The sequence below is a fragment of the Toxotes jaculatrix genome, chromosome 22 (assembly GCF_017976425.1).
Source record: "Toxotes jaculatrix isolate fToxJac2 chromosome 22, fToxJac2.pri, whole genome shotgun sequence".
Classification (NCBI taxonomy): Eukaryota; Metazoa; Chordata; class Actinopteri; family Toxotidae; genus Toxotes; species Toxotes jaculatrix.
Genome location: NC_054415.1, coordinates 5623009 through 5647125, shown reverse-complemented (window position 1 = coordinate 5647125; position 24117 = coordinate 5623009). Strand labels below are relative to the sequence as shown.

The 24117-nt window shown below is 40.3% G+C and overlaps 2 protein-coding genes and 1 long non-coding RNA gene across 3 annotated transcripts; all 3 read left to right on the top strand.

Moving 5' to 3' along the window:
- The first annotated feature begins 3284 nt into the window (after window positions 1-3284).
- On the top strand, window positions 3285-5230 carry LOC121175895. Its single transcript, XR_005892817.1, has 2 exons — window positions 3285-3833; window positions 4572-5230. It is a non-coding gene; the product is annotated as an uncharacterized LOC121175895 (long non-coding RNA).
- Window positions 5231-7450: 2220 nt separating this feature from the next.
- Window positions 7451-17019, top strand: si:dkey-159a18.1 (sortilin). Its single transcript, XM_041030529.1, has 21 exons — window positions 7451-7846; window positions 8357-8419; window positions 8754-8830; window positions 8945-9041; window positions 9588-9755; window positions 9955-10028; window positions 10233-10279; window positions 10662-10798; window positions 11035-11118; window positions 11738-11798; window positions 12886-13038; window positions 13464-13561; window positions 13683-13782; window positions 13941-14115; window positions 14238-14431; window positions 14939-15131; window positions 15243-15359; window positions 15440-15584; window positions 15672-15778; window positions 15865-15982; window positions 16063-17019. The coding sequence occupies exons 1-21, from the start codon at window positions 7589-7591 to the stop codon at window positions 16075-16077; spliced, it is 2481 nt and encodes an 826-aa protein (XP_040886463.1). The 5' UTR covers window positions 7451-7588; the 3' UTR covers window positions 16078-17019.
- A 139-nt stretch (window positions 17020-17158) lies between these two features.
- fam3c (FAM3 metabolism regulating signaling molecule C) lies at window positions 17159-23210 on the top strand. Its single transcript, XM_041030432.1, has 10 exons — window positions 17159-17269; window positions 17740-17794; window positions 17899-18003; window positions 18233-18259; window positions 18609-18732; window positions 19888-19946; window positions 20248-20298; window positions 20391-20475; window positions 20616-20742; window positions 21360-23210. The coding sequence occupies exons 2-10, from the start codon at window positions 17779-17781 to the stop codon at window positions 21447-21449; spliced, it is 684 nt and encodes a 227-aa protein (XP_040886366.1). The 5' UTR covers window positions 17159-17269; window positions 17740-17778; the 3' UTR covers window positions 21450-23210.
- Window positions 23211-24117: the final 907 nt, after the last annotated feature.

The following is a 24117-nucleotide window of genomic DNA, read 5'->3' as shown; positions in this document are numbered from 1 at the left end:
AAAATAATATGTTCAATTTTTACATCACATTCAAACAAAGAATCAAAAGCATAGCCTGAACATGTATAAAAACCAGTCAGTTGACTTGAATTGTGACAGCAAGACACAAGATGTAGGTTTCTAATTTCAAAAAAGGTCAGTGGCCAAAGAAAAAAGAGAAGACAACAAAAAGGAAAAGCAAACAAAAGTGCAATGCAAAAGTGATCATTTACTAAATTTGGCCCTAAGAGAAGTCAACAAAACTAAACTAAGCTCAAAATACAGCCAACTGAAGTGCAGCAGAACTGAGTGACCGAAACTGAACTCAAAAAAGACAAAACTGACCTTATTCAATGACAAACAAGGGGGGACAGACATACATTTAACAGACACAAGGAGTGAACAAAAAAAAACATAACTAGATTAACTAAAAACAAATGTTAGGCAGAAACAAAGAAAAATAAAATGAAATAACTCTCAACTGTTGACTCAACAGTTACGTCAAACCGTGTGGAGTGAAGGAGGCAGGTCAGTTCTTGCCTCATTCCACACAGAAATGAAAGGAGATCAAATTTTGGTCTGAATGGGGAGCCAATAATAAAACTGACAGTAATAAAACCTGCATTCCATTTAGCAGCTTCAGTTTCATGGATCCTAGTATATAATTTTTTCACAGCAAAGATTTTGACTTGTCAAAACGGGAAAAACAGAGGTGATGCAAATTTCACTGACGACGGCGTTCCATCAGTTGTCCCAGTGAGACAGGATGCACTATGGACTATGCACTATGGACTCAAGACCATGAAACTAGCTCACCTAAACGAAATGCATTTGTTTTTCATGTTATCAATTACACCTGTGCTTTTCCTGTTGCGACTTGCCAGAATGTCTGCTGTGAGAACAGCCTGTTGTGCGTGCTGTCTCATCGTCACACTGTCTTGGCTTAGAGGGACACTTGAATAGATCAGTTTGTGTTACATAAAAGGAATGCAGCCATTTTGAATTAGTTATTAGTGACAACTATGCTTTTCTGCTTACATCATACATATACATAATATGATAAAACAAAATGTGAAATAATGTAGTAAACTCAGTTTTCTGAAGTTTTCATAGATGTTGTTGAATTTTCCTTATTACTCAGATGTAAGGACATTTCTCCAAGCCTGAAACCATATCAGATCTTATTCTGACTGCTTCACTGGCAAGCACTGCCATCTAGTGGATGTAATGTTTTCATTGCCCCTGAATAACTTCATCATTTCCTGAGTGTGGGGGTTTCTTAACATGCATAGTTTTCTAATTGTTCCTCAGCACAGCCATGCATTTTCTCATTTCTCTCATCTCTGTTCTTGCAGAAGGGAAATCAGAATCTGTTTCTAGTCCACACAAAGCAGCTGTGAAATATGAAAAGTGACTACTACATTGGTTGTGTGCAGTTAATTATTTGTTCATTCTGAGTCAGCCATATAAATCACTATAATGTGAACATTTCTTCACAATTAATGACCACCTGACAATAACTGGGTGGATTTTGCACCGAGCAAAATCCACCCAGTCTGATCTACAGTCTTTTGTTTTCTCTCTGTCCCATTGTTTGCTTGCTTTTGCTACCAGTCTTTCCGTGTATGTACAGTAGCATAGTTAAAAGTAGCCGATAATTAAATCTAAGTAAATACACTGTTGTCTCTCCTTGAGACTTGGCCGCGTAAGTCCAGACAGGGAAATGAAAACAAAAGGATTTTGTGTGCGTGCATGTGTGTGTGTGTGTGTGTGTGAGAGAGAGAGAGAGAGAGAGAGAGAGAGAGAGAGAGAGAGAGAGAGAGAGAGAGAAAATGTACTTGTACTTCTATCTTTGTGAAGACCAGTTTGAGTTTGAGACTTTATGGAGTGAGGACATTTTGGCCCATCCTCACTTTCTCACACATTTTCAAAAGGCTACTTGAGGGTGAAGACTTGGTTTTAAGGTTTAAGGGTTGGGTGTTAGATTATGGGATGATTAAAGTTAGGTAGGGACTACATTACTGTCAACAAGTGTCCTCACAAAAATAGACATACAAGTTTCAGTGTGTGTGTTCTGAACTATTGGCTGCCTTTCAGTTGCTGCTGAGGAAAAAGACATTTCTGGCAGCTTCTACCAGAAAAGTGCTGTGAGTCAGAGTGCAGATCTGTTACTTAACCCTATACTTTTTTTAATTTCAGGAAATCATAAGACTTGATTCTCTGGAAGGTAACACTCTGAAACAATCAGCCCACAGAAGAAATGAAATGTGACGTGATTTGTAACAGTGTCAACTTGTCTGAGTCGGTATGTTGCTATTTCTTCAACTTTTATTGTCTCATAACTTGCAGTAATAATGTTTTGAAAGTTTGGACCATGCCAAAGTTTAAGCTAAGAATGTGTAAACCATAAAGTGGCGATTAATTCTACACTCTCATAGCAAACGTCTGGTCTTGATTTTGGAGTTCGCCCTACATCTGTGCTGATATCCCTCCACTCAGCTGTACTAGAGTACTGGAGTTTCCTCAAAAACTGTGCCAAGCCTCAGAGGAAGTGAAATCATGACTGCTATATAAATCAGATAAAACAGCCCTACTGTTTTTGCTGTGCTCATTCCTGGATGGGTACTTTTTCTGGTGTAAAATTCTGGAATCTCCACTCTGCTGTGTGACATTTGGAAATCCCTAGATTGTATCTGTTCATTTTTCTGATACAAGAAAGTTTTTAAAGCGTGGGAGCTGGTGAGGTAGGAACAGGTCTGAGCGAGCCCATCAAGGTGTATGAGTATGTGATGAAAATGTAATGTGAAAGTGGGACATTTTGTCATGCTGATTAACTCTTGGGCTATGAGTCAGTGAAACAGTTGCCCAACACTTTCCTTCATTTCTAAACGTCAGCCTATTAGTTAATCTGACTCTTTATCTTTTTGGCTGCCTGTGGGACATAAAGCCGTTAAAAAGATTTTCTATAAGGATTTGATGTATTTATTTTTTTTATTTATACCTTTTACGGAACTGGAAAAAAACTGTGTCATTCAAAGAAAAAAACAGCTAAACTTCAAGAGCTCAATCCAGACATTACATCCAACAGTATCAATATTTTTGGATGTATTGTCATAAAGTTTTGTACTCACAGGCACACTCATTGTCCCCTGAGGATCCCCTGCCTTTGCCTCCAGCGTCACCATGAGGTCGACATTTGTGGTTTACAGGAAATGTCGTAGCAGCTATTATATATGTTGTCATAAAATGTGATTCAGACGCTCATGTTCGCCTCAGGATTAACTTTTCTCACTTTGAAGAGTCCACTGATTTCTATTGCTCTCCTATGGCAATGTCAAAATTAATAAAACAGAAGCAGAAATATTGTCTTTTTTTTTTTTATTTCAGGATTTTTTCCCTCTCTGGTCAAAAAGTGGAGCCTACATTACCCACAATACAACTCGACCACCTACAAATGCTTCAAAATGCTTTAAATTATAGCGGAGGTCTGACTGTGCCACCTGAATACACACAAATTTCCTGAGTCTACTGTGAGTACAATCAGGAAATTGCCTGCTTCTTTCTTGACAAAGTGAGCCACTGCTAGATTAATCTCAACACTGCTTTGATGCTTCGGAGGGAGGGAGGCAGGCAGCAGATGTTGGATTGAGCTCCTCCTTTTGGGAATAAGTTACTCGTCGTGTTACTAAAGAAAACAGCGCAGCTTTACGCATCGCATTTCGCGGAGGCTGCTGGAGGTCTGCTGAGAAGCCCTTCAAGCTACGAGACGGAAGAAAACAGCCGAGGACAGACACCAACGATCGACGAGGCTTGAGGTGCGATCTGCCAACGAAACTGTGCCCACTGTTAAACAGGTAACTGAAAGTTAGACAGCAATTCAGGCTTATTCTCGCTGTGCTGTCTTCCTTTTTATCGTTTGTGAACCCATGTGCTCCGAGTCTTGTTGCCTTCAGGTTCTTTTCTCAGTCGCCTGTTTTTGATTTGGATCCCTTTAAAGTGAACAATGTAGAAAACTAAAATACATTAACTCTTGTTAACAGCGGTGTTGTCTGATGGCTGTTATTTCGGAAGCGACTCCTGGATGTTTTACGGCCAAATGGAGTCTGAAAAAATAAGAAGAATTTTGTCGTACGCATCACTTCGACATATAAATATCAAATATTTTCTACCTTGCGCAAATTACCCGGAGATTCTGGTGTCAAAATGCAAAATGCAACATTTCCAGTCAAAATAATTCGTTTTCGATTTCTCACTATTGTCAATTATATTTTCCAGCAGTCTTTAAATGCACCACTAGCCTAATTCTTGGTTCTTCCTGCTGATGTGGTCTTGTTTGCGGTCGTGTAACCATAGCTTCCTTTTAATTCCCCTGCAAACACAAGCCCTTTCTCTTAATCCTCTACAAATTGCTGTATTGAAATGCACTGTGTAGCTGCTATGATAGTTCGTTCAGAATGTGCAGGTGTTAAAAATATTATCCAAAATGTATTTTTTACTAAATTTTTGACTGACTATATGAACACTCTATCGAACTATGTTAAATAAATATCTCCAGAAAATACAGTAATTAACTCATTTTCCCCCCCCTGCAGCCAACTGTCTCTTTCCACTGGAACCATGGTGACAGCAGTCCTTAAGTTGTATTTTATTGGAACCGCGCTGACTGTCCTTGCAGTCATTTATGGAATAGTAGACTCCTTTGGCGGGCTAATGTACGCCCAGAACCACAACTACATACTGGAGCTGGACCACCAGACACAGAGAGAGCTGTCATCAAGCATCCGCCAGAGAGGGTCGACGGTGACTAAAAACATCGGCTCATAGCGGGAACATCTTGGTCACAATTTAAAAAAATGTCCACTGGGTGGACATGTTGGACACCATGGCAATGGATCAAGAGAGCGTGAGACTTCATATTTACTGGAGATACTAGCTGGACTGGTCCCATTGCTGACTATCTAGGTCATTGTTGTGTTGAGCTTGTTGGACGTGTTGTGCCCTTTGAATAAGCTCTACACTTGACAGTTTACTAATGGATGCCTAAGTGGAATGTCTCTGTGAGTCCTGCTTTGAATCATCTGCTGTCCAACTCTGTAGCAGCTAGTTTGTGTAAGAGCAACAAGAAATCTGACGACAAATGTAACGGCACTACTGAACAATGATTTGCACTAATAACGAGAAAGGTTCTTCACTTCTCGGGTTGATGTGTACATTCTGATGTTTTTTTTTAAATAAAAGGAATTAAAATGAACTGAACTACTGTAATGAGTGCAAGTATACTGCAGCCTCCTCTAAGACACAGAAGGAACGAAAGGACGAACCAACAGAGCATTATAGTCGCCCTGCAAGGTATTTCCACGTTAAAACAGGAAAAACACATCAGAACATGATTTTTGTCTGAATTGAATGAAGACATGATCCTTTTAATCCAAGTGCCCTGCTGCACAGTTTCTAAGCAGCTGTGTACAATGTTAGATAGTCAAGTTATGTCAAGTTTATTTGTATTTCAGTATCGCAATTATCTCATTATCTTATCAAAGGGATTCATCAGACCACAAGACTAACGGGTCCCAACACGGCCCAAGCTTTAGAAAACAAACCAATTTGTGAGGTTAGAAAGCAGTTCAATTGGAGATCACTCATCAGATGTGTGATTGTGCAACAGCAGCCCTATAGTCTGGATGGCATGTTGCTGTGGTCTGTGACTATGTGTGAACACATCAAATATTCATATGAAAGCAGTTAGGCAAAGAGAAGAGCCCCCCCTGAGAACTCTCTCTCTCTCTGCTCTGTGCAGGATTTTAAAATCTTCTTCCCCAAGTGTTTTTGGTTTTATGGCCCAATTTCCATATGATTCAGACTAGTTCCTCTTTCTCAGAACCAGATGGAACCAGATTCCATCTTTTCCCATAAAAAGTTTTTTTTTTTTTTTATGCCAGGGTCAAAGCACAGAGGGTGTCATTATGCTGTACAGATTAAGTGGATTTTGTTGGTGTTGATTTTTGTGGCGTACAAACTCTTCTACACTGATTCAGCACTGCCAGTGACTGAATCCGTGCTGTAGCTTTTAGCAGAGGAGCTTCCTTTTCTGGTGACTGAAAACACTTTTTTTAAAAACTAAAAGCTACAGAAAAAACCGTGATGTAATAACTTTGCAAATGGGTGGGCGGTGAGTCATTTTCAAGTAAACAATGCTTCTCTGGAAGGAACATGCTGCAGACTAAGTATACTACTGCACTGCGAAATGTAGGATTCAGCATTTATGGAGCTTGAGCCATGGAAGGCACACGACTTTAAAGACCAACATGTTAACAGTGTCTTGTCCATACAGCCCTCCTCAGTGGACACGTGGTTCTGTCCTCTGTTTCTGCCTGAAATGTGAGGAAGTGTTACAGCTTCCTGTGAGGCCTTTTCTCTATCAGGGGTAACAGTGCTAAGATCTGCACTTATGCAAATATGCATGCACGTCACCTCAAGTTCTCACGAAGCAGCTTCGTTCAGCTTGGCTGTTTGACCTCTTCTATTTTATGTGTAGTTTCCCCTCCCTTAAACATGTGGAACCAATATAACTAATAGGTTATGATTGCATACTTTTGTCACTAATTTGGTCCCGGAGATTATTTCAAAATACAAAACATCTTGAAAAGATTAAAATGAATAAAATGTGTAGTGAAGTATTGACTCAAGCCAAAGGACAATCTGAGGATGAGTCTTTCTTGCTTTGGTCTCTTCTTTTTCCTCCTCCTCCTCTACACTATTTCAAGTTTCATATCTCTTATACCGCCCATTAGTTCACCGTGGAACAAATATCCGAATAACTATTATGGTAAAAAGGAAAAAAACAAAACTCGAGTAGTAACTTTCCATCGTAGCAGAAAACGCCAGCGGCAAAACAGCTGTGCGTAATCCGCTGCACTGCTCATTTATCTGATAAAGTGTCCGATGTACTGCGTCTTCAAACACACATGCAGCTAACTTATTTGTTTTACTCGGTATTCAATCGAACAACTAAAACGCAGGCATAACTAGAAGGATCCAGAACAGAACCCGCCCGGAGGCACTTTGGCACCTGAGAGTTTGATGTTCACTCAGCAAGTGAAGCGTTATGGATGAAAACACCACGTCCCCTTGTGTTCAGTTGTGCCCACTACAAATGAAATCAGAGAGAAAAATGAGGCTGTGATGCTGCAGTGCCGGCCCTTCACAAAAACTTCACCACTGCTGTTATGCATTTTTTTCCCCCTCTGCATTCCGTTATTCCAATAATATTTTTGACAACGCACCGCAAACTGATCACAGTTAGTCACTTTGAATTCAGTAGCGTCTCCTTCTTGCACTGGTTTCAAGCGGCCACAAGGTGCGTTTCCGTCAAATAGTCATGACATGTAAATCCTCCCTGCAGCTCAGGTCACTTAGATGCGGGCAGAAACACCTGCTGGCGGAGGACGCGCCACCTCACACAGCACTTTTTATGTTAATGACCCGTGCAAGCACTTCCCACCCCTACCTTCCTTTAGAGCGCAAGATTATTAACGCAGTCAGTATCGGCAGGCATCTCTGTCACTGGTACTCATATTTTTTGTGAGGTCTCCCTATTTTCCCATCGGATATGATCTGGAGACTTGTGGTCCTTGGCGGGGTGTGCGTTTGTCTTCTGGGCGCTGAAGGCAGAAGCCGCGGGGGGAGGACGGTGACTTTCCACCGGACTCAGCATGATGAGAGCCAGGGCCAAGTGCGCGCACGCTCCAGGAGGGAAACCAGCAGCTCATCAGGTACATCCAAGCTTTCTCACGGTCCTCCCTTCACCTCCTGCCGGCTCAGCCTCACCACGGCCGAACACAAAGTTCTGGATCACAATACACACGAGGTAAGGTGTGTTTAAAGTGTGTGACATTGTTCTGAGGCTGGGAAGGGCTTGGTCAATAGACAGGGCAGTGTCCATCAAATAAGTCATTTAATCTTTTGAATCATAGGAGTTTAAACAGGAAAACAGGAAACAAGTTGTTTCTGTGAAGTGATAATTTTCACAGCTGTTATCTCCTTTTATTTTTGCAAAGTTTCAGAGTATGCAAGGTAAGATTTTTCTTCAGAAACATAATAAACAAGTGAAACTGTAATAGACAGCAAACTGAACTGACATTTTAAACATGATTATGATGCTAAATGAGATTTTGACCAATGTGATAATGAACCATTGAACATTCTTTTATTACATTTATAAGCCTATGAAGCCCATTTTGCAAGCCAAGTTGTTAGACCATCACTGGAAGTGGAAACTGTGTGAATAAATAGGGCTTAGGGTTTTTTATTATTATTTTAAAACTTTATAAGTGATACGGTCAGAAATGTGAGTCTCTCTCCTCTCTCCTCCTCCTAGACCGGGTTTAACGGTGATGATGGCTCCTATGTAATTCTCACATGGGTGGGCGATGGTACAGGAGTGAGTATCTTTGTGCTACATAAAGTACTGCAACCATCACATCATCCTTATAAAACACAACATGCTGCCCACTTGTCTTTGTAGACACACAGTCTGACTCAAAAACACTATGGTCTTATCTGTTGCAGTCTGTGCAGTTTCATTGTTTCAGCTTCACAAAACTGGTCTGAAATTTATTAGTTTTATTTAAACGATTTCCCTCCGTATTTAGAAATGGAAAAAGTATTGTATGTCATATGCAAATTTAAATGATAGCTTTCTTAATCTTGGGTTTGTAAGGGTGGACCCTCATAATTTGATGAATGTGTTTTAATCACATTGCTATATTTCCTAGGTGATCCTGGTGCTGTCTACAATTAGTGCTCCTATCGATTCTTTTCTAGAAGGAGGCTCCTCACGGCTTTACAGAAGGTGAGTTTGTGTCTTACATTTAACAGGAAAATGCATCATAGAAGCACATCTGTCCCGCACATCTGTGCAGAACTCATACAGCAAAAGCTTGATTTTTATTTCCTCTCTCATCAGTACGGATTATGGAAAGTCGTTCCATGATATTTCCCACCGTATCAACAACACTTTCATAAGGCAGGAGTTTGGAGTCAGTGTTGGACCAGGCAGCTCCGTAAGTTAACGCTTGTGACATGTGGCTTTCTTTTTGTGAGCTGTTAAGAGTTTCAGTTGGGGAACCTGCTCATACACAGGGAAGTGTGTGTGTGTGTGTGTGTGTGTGTGTGTGTGTGTGTGTGTGTGTGTGTGTGTGTGTGTGTGTTATTGCCTCACAAAAGTGTAAAGACATCTCACATTTTGTTCTGCTGTCTGCACAACTTGTGCCACATCTTGACTTTCAAACCGCTTTTGCTCATGTCTTGTCTGTGGAGCGGTGGCTGTTCAAAAATACACCCACAGAGATGTTTTGACGTGTAAACACTTTGGCGCAGTAACAGAAGCATGAAACACAATTTTTACTGTTCAGCTAATTAGAATTAGTTCAGAATGAGAATGTTTTCCCCTTTCATCCAAAAAAACTATTGCCAAAGCTAAAGATGTGCGGTACTGGACAATTTCATTTTGATATTTTCAGCGTGTTAACTTATTTTAATAATCTGTCATCAAACCTGACAACTATCCTCACACCTCAGATTTGCTTTGAACTGATTTCAATCGACAGGTGATATTGACAGCCGACACACCGGTGGTGGACAACCCAGGGGGGATCGTCTTCACCTCCACTGATGCCGGTGCAACCTTCAAGTTCATCCAACTGCCCTTCCATTTGGCTCAGCCAATCACGTATCACTTCCTCAACCCTGACTACCTTGTGGCTCTCAGCATCGATGTGAGTCGACACAGCTGACCGCATTTTTTCTTTCTTTTAATTGTCCACTCCACCGGCTGTTTTTCTCCCAAATGTTGAAGGTCTCACAGTGGTTTCACTTGCTCTGTGCATGTGTGACATTGTGCCCACACACTCTCACACATCAAACACACACCTTAAAGTAAAGGTAAACATTCCTCTGTTCCTTCCTGACATGCAGGGCGGTCTGTGGCTCTCTCTGGACTTTGGTGCCAGGTGGACAAAAGTTCATGATGGAGTGCATTCTTTCTCATGGTGAGAAGAAACAGGAAATAAAAAACACACACACCATGTCCCAGTGTGTCTAAAGAAACATGTATAAACCATATATTTTGTGAAATCTCTAGTTCAGGAATATGCAGCAGAGTTGGCAAAAAACATCTTCGTCAAAAATAGTTTCTGTGTTCTTGTGACATTTTTGGTGTTTGTGAAAGTTTTTTAACTTCCTCTTTCCAACAGGGGCGCTGGTGTTAATTTGTTCTTCAGCTGCATTCGAGTGGGGGCAGGTAGGAAACTGCAGGAAATGCACTTTCAACGTAGAAAAGTGTCTTGTTATGTATGTGAAATAAAATGAACACCATTACATGGCTGTTAGAAATGCTATGTAGCTCTTTATTGGCCCATTAGAGGAAAATCTTTTTGTGGCAAGGAAACATAGAACAACAAAAACACGATCATACAAAAGGAGACACTAACAACTACAATTACCGTCCACACGATACAAAATACAATAAAGAACCTGTGTAAATGAGATGTGCACATAGAATAAATGAAATTTGTTCCTCTGGACTGATGAATTCCAGTTTATATATGATCCTAGAAAAGTTCAGACTTCCCATTGAGCACAATCATATTCTTATGACCTAGTCTTGCTTCTTGTTGCTGTAGTTGAGGCAGACGAGAGGGGAGACTTACTGCTGAAGAGGACAAAGGATCTGGGGAAGACCTTCACCACAATCCACGAGGACATCTACAGTTTCGGCTACATAGGAGCCTTTCTCTTCTTCTCTGTGATGGAAGATTCGGTAAGCTCCGACATGAAGTGTCACACACACACACACCGATCCAGACAGCTGTACACTCTGTGGGTCTGTGGGAACTTTCTGCATTTGTATAATGAAACCCAAATGAACCCTCTTTAGACACCCACACAGAGACCACTAATGTTACACTAACACATTAAAATTACAACACACTTTCTGTTGTTCTGTTCATAAATCAGTGAGTATTTATAGAGCACTCTGCTTTTCGTCGCTCCCAGAGATCCCCTCGTGTCATGTATTTCTCTTCAGACCAAGGAGATAGCTTCAGTCGAGCGCTGCTGCCTTCTGCTTCCACTGAGCAGGTGAGAAACAATTATTTAAATTCAAAATATGTTGACTTTCATTGAATGTCTGGTCAGATTTGTAACCTTGTTTACTTATTTGTTGGTCAGATAGTTCCTTATTTCATTAACAATTATACCTGTGTTAGACTATTTTATTTAGGCAAAATTCCTGAATAATGATTAATGTTTAGACAACCCACCACAGGTGCCCAGCCCTACCACAGGATTTGCACAGATGTTGATATAATTAGTTCCTTTGTCACATTTGACTCACACTTGGAGTTGCTGGGAAACTGTGAAACTCTCCTGCCAAGTATGTCACTTACACAGACACACACATGCCTTTTGTGGCTGTACTGTAGAAATTATTTCACCTCTAGTAGAAACATCAATGGCAACATTTCCTTTTTCAACACAGACGGGCCACACATCTGCTATGGCGAAACAACCCTCCCCCCCCAACAGTTACACACCCACAACATCTTGTTGACAGCACAAACACACACTGTGTCTCACGATGATTAGACAAGGTTTATGACAAAGAGCAAATTAGTCATCACAAATATTTTCTCTTGATTTTCTCACCCACATGTTCTCCGTATCCCTCATTATGATATATATGTGTGTGTGTTTGCAGTTCTACTCCATCCTGGATGGAGACGAGGACATGCTCTTCATGCATGTGGACAACCCGGGAGGTAAGAGACTATACACACACACACACAGTTAATCCCTTTGCCCATACACAAGCTCACACCTACTTTTAAAAAATGACCTTAAAAACATGCTTGACACATATTTGCAAATATGCCCGTGTTATGAGCACAACTTGACAGAAGTTATATCTCTCTCAGCCCCTTTTGTTGTAATGGAAAAGCTCAACGGTAAAGACCAGACTGGTTTCACAAGTTCTTGCTGTTGCTGACAAATCATTCCATCATACTGAGTGTGTTTGTGCTTGCAGGTCCAGCTGCCCAGTCTTTGTTCTTTTCCTTCTCTCTCCTTTCTCACTCCTTGTCTCTTCCTCTTTCAGTCTCTCATTTCTCACTCACAATCTATTGGTTTCCTCTGTTATTGCTATTTTTTTTCCCCCTGGAAAGTGCTCCAGTTAGTGCTGGATGGGTTAGGTGATGGGGACTTTTGTACTGCTGAGATAAATAGGGGAGATATGGGGTAGAGGGGCTTTATCTTTTGTTGGCTTGAGGGAGGGAGATTTAGGTTACACTGCAAAAGCTGACAAACATATCTTGGGATCAGGGTGTAACACCAACATGCTCACACATACTAGAAAAGTGAACCACGTCCATCACCTTCCTCAGCCGAGCTTGTCCTTCAGGCGTTAGCTGACACGTGTGTGGGCTTCGCACACTTAAAATATGATTGACGATGACGTGTTGTTATTATGCTGGTGCTGAAAAGTTTGTGTCAGCGTGGCATCAACTGACACCAGGCGCTACACATAGAGATTTAACAATTAAATGATGTTAAGTCATTTATTGCAATTTGAGGCGTTACTACTAATAAAACAAACACAACTCCAGGTTTAACCCAGGCTTTCTGAAATATTTTTTTAATCTCCAAGTCCAAGCTTAGATAACCCTGATGGCAAGCATTATTCATAGAAGATATTATACAACTGTTTTTATATGACTAATCGTGACAAGCAAACTGAACTTCATGAGTGAAATCTACTGCGCACCTCGACCCAAAATGGAGTACAAAATTATTATTATTCTGTGACTTACTGAGGAGAGAGACTAAAATTCACAGTTTGTTTTACTCCAGATACCTACTTTGGGACCATGTACACGTCAGACGATCGTGGGATCTTGTTCTCCAAATCCCTGGAGCGCCATCTGTTTGATGGACAGAGGAAGAGCGACTTCACCAACATCACCTCACTGAGAGGAGTGTACCTCACTAATAGGCTAGACGAGGGTAGGCCTTCCATCTCTTCATCCATCTGGATATACACACACATGCATCTGCCCTATGTTTTCACATTGATTTGATTAAATCATACGTAGTTTTACAACTTGGATCTTATTTTTGTTGCACTGGCCATTTTTTCTATCACCTACAACAACACTGTACTCATTAAAGCTAAATAATATAATGGAATTCCTTTAAGCCAGGGAGTGGGGAGTGTTGTTCCTTTTTCAGTTTCATTTGAATATTTTTAGAGGCCTAAAAGATTGTAGGCCTACAGTATTTCACATGAAAGAAGCAAGGATAAGAGAGCCCCCCACTATTTTGGGAACCACTTCTCTAAGCACTGCAGAGCAATGTGATTCAGTCTTTCATTTGACTTTTCACTTTGATATCATAGTGAATTACGACCTTAACACTGTGTTTTGTTGCAGATGGCCGTATAAGATCTGTCATTTCCTTTAACAGAGGAGGAATGTGGCGACAACTTAAGAAACCTGAGAATGTGGACTGTGAAGAGCAAATTCAGAATGTACGTTACAGGCAGATACAAGTCAATCCCTGTTTGCATTTGTGTGCATTGGAATTAAGTTGTTCAAGTTTGTCATTGTTCACTGAAATGCTTTTTGTATGTGTGTGTGTTTTTCCATCAGTGCAACCTTCACATTCACGGAGAACACAGTAGAAACAACCGAATAGTTCCCATGTTGGCTCTGTCTGAACCAACTGCTATTGGTCTTGTAATTGCCCATGGTAATTGAACTGCAGCTTTTGTTCCACGGAACACAACTTCCAGTAACACCCTACCCTTTTTCAGCTTTCAGAATCTGATTAAGTTGTCAATGATCAGCTGAAAATCTAACGTGATGATGACTGAAATATATATTGGGATTATCTTCTCTGTTTTTCAGGCACTGTGGGTGATTCTCTGTCATCATCGCAGCACCCAGATGTGTTTGTTTCCTCAGATGGGGGTTATAACTGGAGGGGGACACTGAGGGGACCTCACCACTACAGCATATTGGACTCTGGTGGTCTCATTGTGGCTGTGGAGGCTCAGCGGGAAGGACAAGTGAAAACTATCAAGTACTGAGCAGATATTTTTACCTCATGCACAATTAAACAAGAGTATTATTTATCAGTGAGAGTTAGAGTTATACTACATTTCTTTATGGCTAAATTGTTCTGCCACCATCTCTCGTCACCAGGTTCTCCACAGACGAGGGCCAGTGCTGGAAGTCGTATAACTTCACTGATCAGCCCTTCTTCTTCGCAGGCCTGGCCTCTGAGCCAGGCACCAAGGCCATGAACGTCAGCGTGTGGGGCTTCCGGCCGGAGGACGACGGGCAGCCCATGTGGGTGGCCGTCACCATTGATTTCCAGAGCCTCATTACCAGAGAGTGTGAGTCAAGTTGGTGTTATTCCATCTATCACCATATCTGCCCTATCTGTCCTGCTCCTTCACAGTACAGAAACAACCCATGACCTGGAACTCTCCATAACCCAAGTGACTAAGAACTTATGAGACTTAGGCATGTTCCTCTTTTTTCTGCATTTTTTTTTTTGTATTACATTTGACAAACCAGGATGCTCTGAAAACAGGACGCATGACTAAAAAGGGAATGTGTCAGACCACTTCATGTTTTAATGGTTCCTCTCCTGCTTGTCTTGTGGCTCTTGCTTTTTTTCTTGTTTTATGCCAAAGTTAGTACAGTTTTGGTTAATTCATTCATGTGATTTTTGTTTGTACTTTATTCTCAGTTAGAAAACAGTTATGCTCATGTACATCTGAGCACCAATCTGTATTTAGCAACATCAGCATCAGAATCCAATGAAAGTGAATGACTTTGTTTCTTTTGAGTGTTAAACTGTAAATTGTATTCTGATTGGTCATCATCCGCTTCATCAGGTAACGACCAGGACTATGAAGAGTGGCTGGCTCATTCTACAGAAGGAGGGGACTCGGAGAGAAACGGCTGTGTCCTGGGAGCCAAGGAGACATACAGGAGGCTAAAGAAACAATCTGTATGCAGAAATGGGAAAAGCTTTGTGGTGAGCAAGAAGCAAAGCCCCTGCCTGTGTACCAGAGAAGACTACTTATGGTAAGTCAGCTCATTTGTAACATGTTATCAGTGATGAGATGGAGAAATATCTCTCAGGTCCCCACAGCATGGAGCATATTCCCGGGTGAACACACTTTCTGTCCTTTACAGTGACTATGGCTACTATCGTCATGTAAACACATCAGAGTGTGTGAGACAACCCAACGCTGCAAATAAAACTTTGGAGATCTGTTTGAATGGAGAGGAGGATGAGCTGCTGACAGCAGGGTAACGATGGTCACTCCTTTTTAAATTGAAGAGGCACACACATCCTCTACGCACTCACACACTTGTGACTGTGTTTGTAGGTATCGCAAGGTCCCGAGTGATAAGTGTGAGGGAGGCTTCACTCCTCAGCTTGCAGTGCAGACAGTCATCAGACCCTGTGGCGTTAAACCCAGCCCCGGCCCACCTGCCAAGTCATCGTCTCCAGACGCAGACTTTGACACGCCGGTCAGTAGATTTGTCAGCTTGTGTACTATCAATTCCTCATGTTTAAGTGTCTAGGGATGTAACAGCTGTTTGCATTGCATTTTCCAGCGGGAGAGGCTGGTGTTGATCCTGGTGTGCGCAGGAGCAGGAGTCATCGTGCTGGTAGCTATCGTTTCTGCTCTGCTTGCTGTCAAGAGAGTGGTTTCTAGAAACAGGTGAGCTGAACACACAGATTCTGTGTACTGCATGTACACCTTCCGAGAAGGATCTGGCCATTATGGTTTCCTGTCGCCCTCTACAGGACACCCGTTTACCGTTTCTCCAACCTCCAGATACAGGATGATGAGAACTTTGTCACAGCCGATCTCGAGAGTGGGACCAGCAGCAATGGCACGGCCTGCCAACAGGACTCAGATGATGTAAGACTTAGAGCTCAAAATCTCTTTTAGATTGTGTGATTTCCCCAAGTATACTTAAATGTTTGTTCTTATTTTGACAGGATCTTCTTGAATGACACATGACACATTTTTATGGACATAACAGAGATTCAGGATTGAAACCAGCTGTGCTGAAAAAGACTGTCAACTACGTTTCGTTGGACCAGTCCCTCGTATTTGGATGGGAGCAACCTTTGTGTCTGAGTTCTGAGGATTTGAATGACAAACATGAAAATGTTAAATGTCTTAATTTATTGAGCTTACTTCATGTTATTGCTTTACTTTGCTTACTCTGATTTGTACAGTATTTTTTTTTATTATTTTACTCTGTTTTGCACCACCTTTTTACTTCTGTTAAATGTGAAAACAAACATGACAATCCTAAAACATTTGAGAAAAATAAATTATTGCATATTATTATATTTTCATCCCGTTGAGTGTATTACAGTTTAAAATAATCCACAATTGGTTTAATTGCGCAATAAACTTTTGCTTCAAAGCTTCCTCCCATCAGATGGCACTGGCGGTGCCGGAACCTGTCCCATCTGTTTAAAAGTGAGCAGAGAAGAAGACAGAGCAGGAAGTTGGTGTGACGGAAACAGAGATATTGTGTTGACAGATATCTTACTCGTGAGATAACTGAAGGTAAAATAGTCAGTATGGGGTTATTGTTACATTTATTGATGATATAAGTTTTTTTGGTGAAATATTTCACACACACATATACAAATGTATTAAACCACCCTCAAAACTATCAGAACAAATTGACACTGAAACTGTCTGTATTATTTATATGCTTTTTAAAAAAAAATGTTTTACGAATGAGACGTTGTAAAGGAAGTGTTGTTTTCATTCACATTTGCTTTGTTTTTTTTTAAATAAATTATCACATCTGCATGAATGTGATATTGCTTAAATTGTTTAAAATCCCTTTTTTATCGCTTGCATACTTGTTAGTTTCTCCTCAGGGTTTTGTAAAAACCCTGAGGATACTTACTATAATAAATATTTGTTTTTAAAAAGAAAATAAAAACAAGATTTAAAAAAATAATAAATAAATTATTTCTGAACGCGCAGTTTCGTTTCTGGCCGCTTCACTAGTCCTCGGGTCTGCCCGCTCGTTCGTCCTCGGTTTCTCCGACAGAGTGGGACCTCTGTCCATTATTTCGCTCGTCCAGCTTCCACAACTGTCATTACACGATTCTGTCCTGTCGGTTCTGGACATCGCGAGCAGCCTCACGACGTGCGGTTACCGTGGCAATCGAGCAGGTAAGGAAAGTGTGAGCGCCGGTCCAGAGGACACTTACTAACGTTTAATACAAATGTTGGTATTAGCGAACAACCGTTGGAGTCCCTTGGGTGTCAGTTAGCAAGCCTGGGCGCAGGCGAGGAAGTTTCACAGCTGACGACTAAACGTAGCTTTTCAAAATTTAGCCCCCAAGCTATTATACAGTATCAGTCAGTCAGCTAACTCTAGCTGTAAGTTAAGTGCACTATAAAGGCCCACTTGCCGTGAAATAAACAGCCCAGTAAAGCTAAATTTGACTTTTTAACTTTAAAACAGCAGACTAACTTTCTGTGTAAGCCGAGTGTCTTATTGCAGCCGTTAGCAACCAACGTCCGCTGAAGTTAGCGTCGCCCTACAGCTGTTACGGCCCCCTGTCTACCCTCTGTAGACTGAGGAGGCACAGAAAAAACACTTAAACCCGACAAACGTATGGTGTGTTTCATTACTACAGGTTTCTAGCAGTGTTAAAAGTGGCTGGAGGCTCGTTAAGATGGTCAGGGCTGGCGGTAAGTAAAGCTAAACAGTAATAGTTTAGTACATAGTAGCATATAAGGCCAGGGCAGAATCTTTAAAATATCTTAATGTCATCTTATTATCTGTCCATTTTCAGGTTTTCTGAAGTTGGCGGCGCTCATCATTGCATTCTTCCTAGCTGTGTTCCTGGCTTTCCAGCTGCTGGAGATAAACACGGATTTCAAACTGAGCAGCATGATGTGTGAGTAACATTTATGGCAGTCTGAAACTTGCAGATGCTGCCCTGAGAAGCTGCACAGAGGAAGTGACAAGGTATCGGCTGTGTTTCAGTATTGTGGCCTGTTGTGGCCACATTTCTGCAGCTAAATGTGACATTCTGATACCAGCGCTGCTCGTGGCTTCCCATCCAGTTGTGTTGAAATGAGCAAAATTTAGGCGGTCACTGAACTTATATCATTTTTGCTTTTCAGCCAGATCTGTGCCAGCGAACGAAGGCTGTAAGTATGCTTATTATATCGTCTTTTACCTTTGTTTTCTCAGTAACTGATCTGTTTTAACACATATTCCTCTCCTGTTTTCTAATCTTGCTCTACCAGTTGACACATGAATGGTAAAACTGAGCTTGTGTCACTCACAAACACACTACACAATTTAAGGTGTGTGTTAAGCTTAGAATTTGACATTTAGGGTGTAAATAGATTCCTTTTGGTAGAGTTTAAGTTGTACCGTTGCTTTTTGTTCTGTGCCTGTACTTTTCTTGTGAATAGGCTTATGTGACTGGATCACCTGTCACCTGATATTTTGCTACCTGCTACTTGATGTGTAAATGGAGTTTTCTGTTCACAGCAACAAAGCCGGTCAGGCACAAGTGTGGGCTGTCCAAGGCATGTCCGCTCGGACACTTTGCCTTCAAGATGGCAAGTGGAGCGGCAAGTGTGGTGGGGCCCAGAATCTGTCTGGAGGACAAACTGTAAGTGAATTGACATTTTAACATGTTTAGAAACACTTTATTTTTTTCCTTTTTTTTCATCACTTCTCATACTGTTTATAGTTTTGGGGATACAGGAATGAGTCAAGTTTAAGTTTTACTACACAAACCTATTATGTAAACATGTTTGTACCATCTACGAACTTGTGGGGTTCATTGGAGGTCATATGGGAAGTGCTTTCCAACTGCGTCCAACTGGTTCTTAGTTTAACATAAAGGATTTTTTTGCGTAGATGTAAACAGAACTGACAAACACGTTTTTTTTAAGTGCATGGGTGTCATATTAATAATTGGAGAGAGCATAGAAGACCTCTGGATGGCTGTTTACTCAGTGCTGCATTTCATAACTCAGCAGCAGTCAAAAATATCAAATGTCCACCTGTTCCAGCTTCTGAAATTTGAAGATTTACTACTTTTCTCTGTTTCTCATGATTATAGATTGGAAATATGGATTTTTGACATGTTTAGACAAAACAAGATAAAAAATATATATTTTATACATTAATTTATTCATCACCTAATAGCAAAACAACCTCACCACTGCTAACAACAATAGAGTCAGAAGTAAAATCAAAACATGAGTTGATAATGACGACAGCTGAAGGCATAACTGTTCATTTACGCTTTGTGACGTTTGTAAAGCAAATCTCATCTGTAAATGTCTCAGCTGGCGTCATGTTTGTTAAAGGTGGCAAAATGAGTTGCAGAACTGCTGTTTAAACATATCTCCACTGTAATACTGTACTTTGAGTTCCGCTGTTAGCATTTATACACAGCATACACACATTTATAACACACTGATATCTAGTTTTATGCAGTTAAAAGGATGTTTTTAAGCTTTAATTAATGTTTTTATTAATTATTTTATTTTTATTTTCCAATAATTACATACTTATAACTTTCTCTACAAAGATGCTTTTACTATATTGCTGTTATTTTAGTTGCTGACAAATACATTAAACACAAATCTGTATAAAACAACGTTACAGTGTGTGTAAAATGATAAATAAGAGAACTTAGAACAAAGGGAATGTAGAAGTTTGTTCTCCATAGCTATACAGCTTCACCAGAGAGTCTTTTCCTCAAGGAAGTAAAAATGTCCCTGTGGTCTCTGCTCTCACTGTCTTTTCACTGCAGACTGATGAGCGGTGTGAAGAACAATGTGGGTAGAGGAATCAACATCGCCCTGGTTAATGGTAACCATATCAGTTCCACTCCTTGAAGTCAAATAGTTGTATATCTAAACGGCTGCTGATACGGACGTGTCACACCACAAGTGCTACAGTGAATGGAGCCATTAATAAAAAAAAAACAAAAAAAAACAAAACAGTAAGCCTTTTCACAGCAGAATATGTTGGTTCTGTTGTATTTAATGAGTTCTTTACACATCAGAAACAACAGCTCGAATACTCCGTCTGTTGCCTCGTGTATTTATTGTAATGATATTGTTAATCCATTGAAATGAGTGGTCTAAAATGGGATCTTTTTCCTACACAGGCAGAACAGGGGAACTTATGAAGACAGAGTTTTTTGATATGTGGGCAGGAGGTGAGTGTATTTCAGAACTGCTTTGTTTTGGACATTTAATAACACACACACACACTATACATTGTGTTAATACATTGTGTAACCTTGTGCAGATGTGGCTCCCTTAATTAAATTCCTGAAGGAAATTGAGGACGGGACAGTTGTGATGATGGCCTCATTTGATGATCCCTCAACAAAGTAAGGGCTTTTTCCACCTTATCCCCTTGTTTACTGACACAGTTTAGATTCACGTGATTCATTTAAATTGCTTTAGTTGTCTCTTATCATAGTGTCGCTGCAGGTGTGGTCATGAAGTAACTGTCTTCTTTGTTCTGTAGACTTAATGATGAGGCCAGGAAGCTGATTGCTGATCTGGGCAGCTCAGCTATCAGTAATTTGGGCTTCCGGGACAACTGGATCTTCGTAGGAGGGAAAGGCATCAAAACCAAGAGTCCATTTGAGCAGGTAACACAAACCACAAAGTCCTATTTTTACATCTACTCTCAATACTTTAACAAAGAACTGCACAATTTCAGCTGAATGATTGAGAATATATGTGTCTTCAGTGATTAATACAAGACACATTAATTCTGTCACATTTACAAGCGCAGGAAGTACACCATAACTGGCTGTAGCAGCCTCCAAAATAAAATAATGTTTCCATAAGTTTCCTTGTGTGAACGCGAAATGGACCAGAAAGTGTGACGTCAGGCTTTTGTTTTTTTTTTTTCCGTGAAAGTTGAGGAACATACCATTCATTCTTTAAACACATTCTTCTGTCTGTAGTGTGATTATTGTGTATGAGGAAATGCAGGCCTTGTATAACCTCTGTGTAAATGTTAAGCTACAGACCACTAATGAGTCACAAGCTTTTTGTTGGTTATTGGTCATTTTATTAGCTGACCAGAGCCACTGTACAACCCAGCCCTGTTCATGTCAGTTGTTGGGCAGTTCACTGTATTCTCACACTTTACGTGTTTGGCTTGTGTTATTTTTATGTCCATTTCATCATAAAGACAATGCAGGATTTCTGGTTTCACATTAAACACAATGTGAGTATGTGTGTGTGTTTCCCTCTCCAGCATATAAAGAACAGCGCAGACACCAACAAATTTGAGGGATGGCCTGAAGTGCTGGAGATGGAAGGCTGCGTACCCCAGAGGCAGGACTGATGTGAGCTCTCGCTGTAATTGTCAACCACCTATTTCTCGCCGTGCTGGTCCACCTCGTCCTCCCGTTCCTCACGAGACTTTAAAGTGGTTGCATTTCTCGGGGCTAAGAAAGGTCGCCTTACGCCTGTTGCCCCGATGCCTTTTATTTAAATTTTCCCAGCAGAACAACTTCTCTCCAGAAGGTATTAGCAACAAAGAGGAGGCGCCGTGAAACTTCAGTCAGCCCTGAGCAGGAATGTGAAGCTCGTACCTCCTTGCACTTCTCCTTCGTTTTGAATATCATGACACAGATGCTTATTGGGGCTTGTAATTGGAGCTAGTAGGTAGAGTGCACTGGTTAGAAGGGATTTACCTTTGATTACTGAGATACAATCACACTTCTATCTGTGAAGTCCACAGACTTAGCTTGATAGAGTGTTGCATTATTGCACTGTCGTTGATGGAAATAGATGTCAAAGCCCAGGATTTTGGGGGGGGCTAAGTTTCCTTTGCCTGTACCCTGCCTTAATCGAATACTTCCATCCGCTTCTTTTCTTTTTTTTTTTTTTTAAATATGATGATATTTTTTTGATTCCATGTGTCCCTTTCAGAGTTGTCTTTACTTTGAGAAAATTAATATTAACAGGGTTTGAAGACGCAACTACTCATGACATTATAACCAAATACACCAAATTCACTGTGAAATTTGTAAATATGTGTTTAGAGGAGGGTTCTAGATTCCAAAGATCCTCATTTAACGAACATTGTAATAATTATATAAGTTCTTAAAATAAATGATATTGTTAGTAACGTGTGTGTGTGTCTGGGTTAAAAGTGTTCTGTTACACCTACAAGTAGTTATATGTGTTTGCGATTGAGTATTTGTACTGGCATATAGTTTTTTGTGTTCAAATGCAGCAGACCTCATACAGTTAACAGCTGTTTCAACAGTCGGTATCAGTTTGCCTGTTAATCATTACCGTGTCAGTCTTGCCATTTTACAACCACTTTGAAGACATTACAGGCTATTTGCATCTTCAGTTCAGGCTGAGGTATTTCTTGTGGTTGAAAGAAAACTATTTTTTATACACAGACAATGTTGTGTTAACCACTTATCAGTGGTTTACAGTTTCTATGGAAGTCCTTTAAATGCAGCAACTACTTTCAAAAAGCAGTTCTTTAAAGGCAGAATTGTTGAACACAAGCTGTTTTTTTTTTTTTAAGTTTTTAAAAGGTTTTTAAAAGTACCTGGTTCTCACAGCTGAGACATGCTGCTAATCTGCAGTTAGTCTAATATGACACAGCTGTGCAGCTGTGTTTGTGATGTAGTTACTGTAGTATTCCCTCTGTCATTTCCCATCATCTGTGTGTCCACTGTCCCTAAACAGCTGCACCGGTGGTAGTATGACTGGTTTTAATATTGTGTAGTGAAAACATGCAAACAAACAAGATATTATTTTGCCCACCCATTAGTTTACAAGCTGTGGACAAATTAACACAACTTAAACTAAAATTTAACCCAAAACAACACCACACACTGCAACTTAAAAAATTAACAAAGACTTGAATAAGTGCCTATTTGACAGCCTCAACAAAAATTTTAAAATATAAAGCACTGCCAAGGTTGTATTTAGTTAAAGAGTATCGTATGCTGTTATTCTGTTTGTCCCGTGTGTGTGTGTGTGTGTGTGTATATTTTGTTTTTCTTTTTTCTTTTTTTCACTGTCACTGTTAAATAAACCAATAAATAAAAAATGAAAGTGTGATTGCTGTACAGATTTCTTATGCCACTGGCGAAGGACAAAGACACCATTCTGAAAACACACTTAGTTTTTTTGATGGTTGCTTCATGATGATCTAAGCAGATATGAACTGTCAGAGTCAATAAAATAATGGCTGCCTATATTTTCTGTGCTACATTGTGTCAAAGTTGAAATACTTAAAAAGAAAGTCTCAGTGGTGTATGTCTTTTAATTTAAATACACATTACAAATACAACATTCTGTTGTCTTTCTTTGGCTTAATCTGCTGTTAAAGAACTGTCTTTAAATTGAGAGGCAGGGGGCGCCATTGCCTCATTTAATTTAGCCCGTGTGTGCCGTGGCTTGTGACATCTAGAGTACATGTTGTGTTTGTTGTTGTGCTTCCATCATACAGTACTTTAAATATATGTCAGTGGCCTGTCTCCTTCTCATTAGTGTCTTTTTGACACAATTACCTGCTTGTGCTCTGGAGGGAAAAGAATAAAATACCATCTCATGAATGAAAAAAAAAATAATCAGCCTATTTTTGTGTGGCCTATTTTGAAGAAGAATTTTGGTTAAATTTAAATTAACATTTGATGTCTGCCTACTGCATAATTCATATACCAGACATGAGAATAATGATCTAGAATACAAGCTGGGTACATCATGAGAGTGAGTGTAAATGTGTGAGATTTAAAGGCTCCGTTGAGGCCTCTCTTTGTGTCCTCAATGTGTGTGTATGGTTTTTATTTTGGATATTTACTCGACCTGCATATCAACCCTTGTGCAATGTTATGGGACATTTTCCGTCCTCCTGTTCAAAATAAACTGACATTTGCAATACCACAGTCGTGTAGTAATCCAACAAGTCTGACAGGTACTCTCACTGTCATTTGTGTGTTTCTAGTCACATGGAAATACACACACACATTCATGTACGCATG

What these genes read in the sequence shown, in the direction of transcription:
- fam3c (XM_041030432.1), top strand. An exon ending in CAACATCGCCCTGGTTAATG is followed by an intron (nt 19,947 to 20,247) that starts GTAACCATATCA and finishes TTTCCTACACAG; the next exon opens with GCAGAACAGGGGAACTTATG. An exon ending in TTTTGATATGTGGGCAGGAG is followed by an intron (nt 20,299 to 20,390) that starts GTGAGTGTATTT and finishes AACCTTGTGCAG; the next exon opens with ATGTGGCTCCCTTAATTAAA.
- si:dkey-159a18.1 (XM_041030529.1), top strand. Translation starts at nt 7,589, where the DNA reads ATGATCTGGAGACTTGTGGTCCTTGGCGGGGTGTGCGTTTGTCTTCTG. An exon ending in GGACAAGTGAAAACTATCAA is followed by an intron (nt 14,116 to 14,237) that starts GTACTGAGCAGA and finishes TCTCGTCACCAG; the next exon opens with GTTCTCCACAGACGAGGGCC. An exon ending in ACGCAGACTTTGACACGCCG is followed by an intron (nt 15,585 to 15,671) that starts GTCAGTAGATTT and finishes TGCATTTTCCAG; the next exon opens with CGGGAGAGGCTGGTGTTGAT.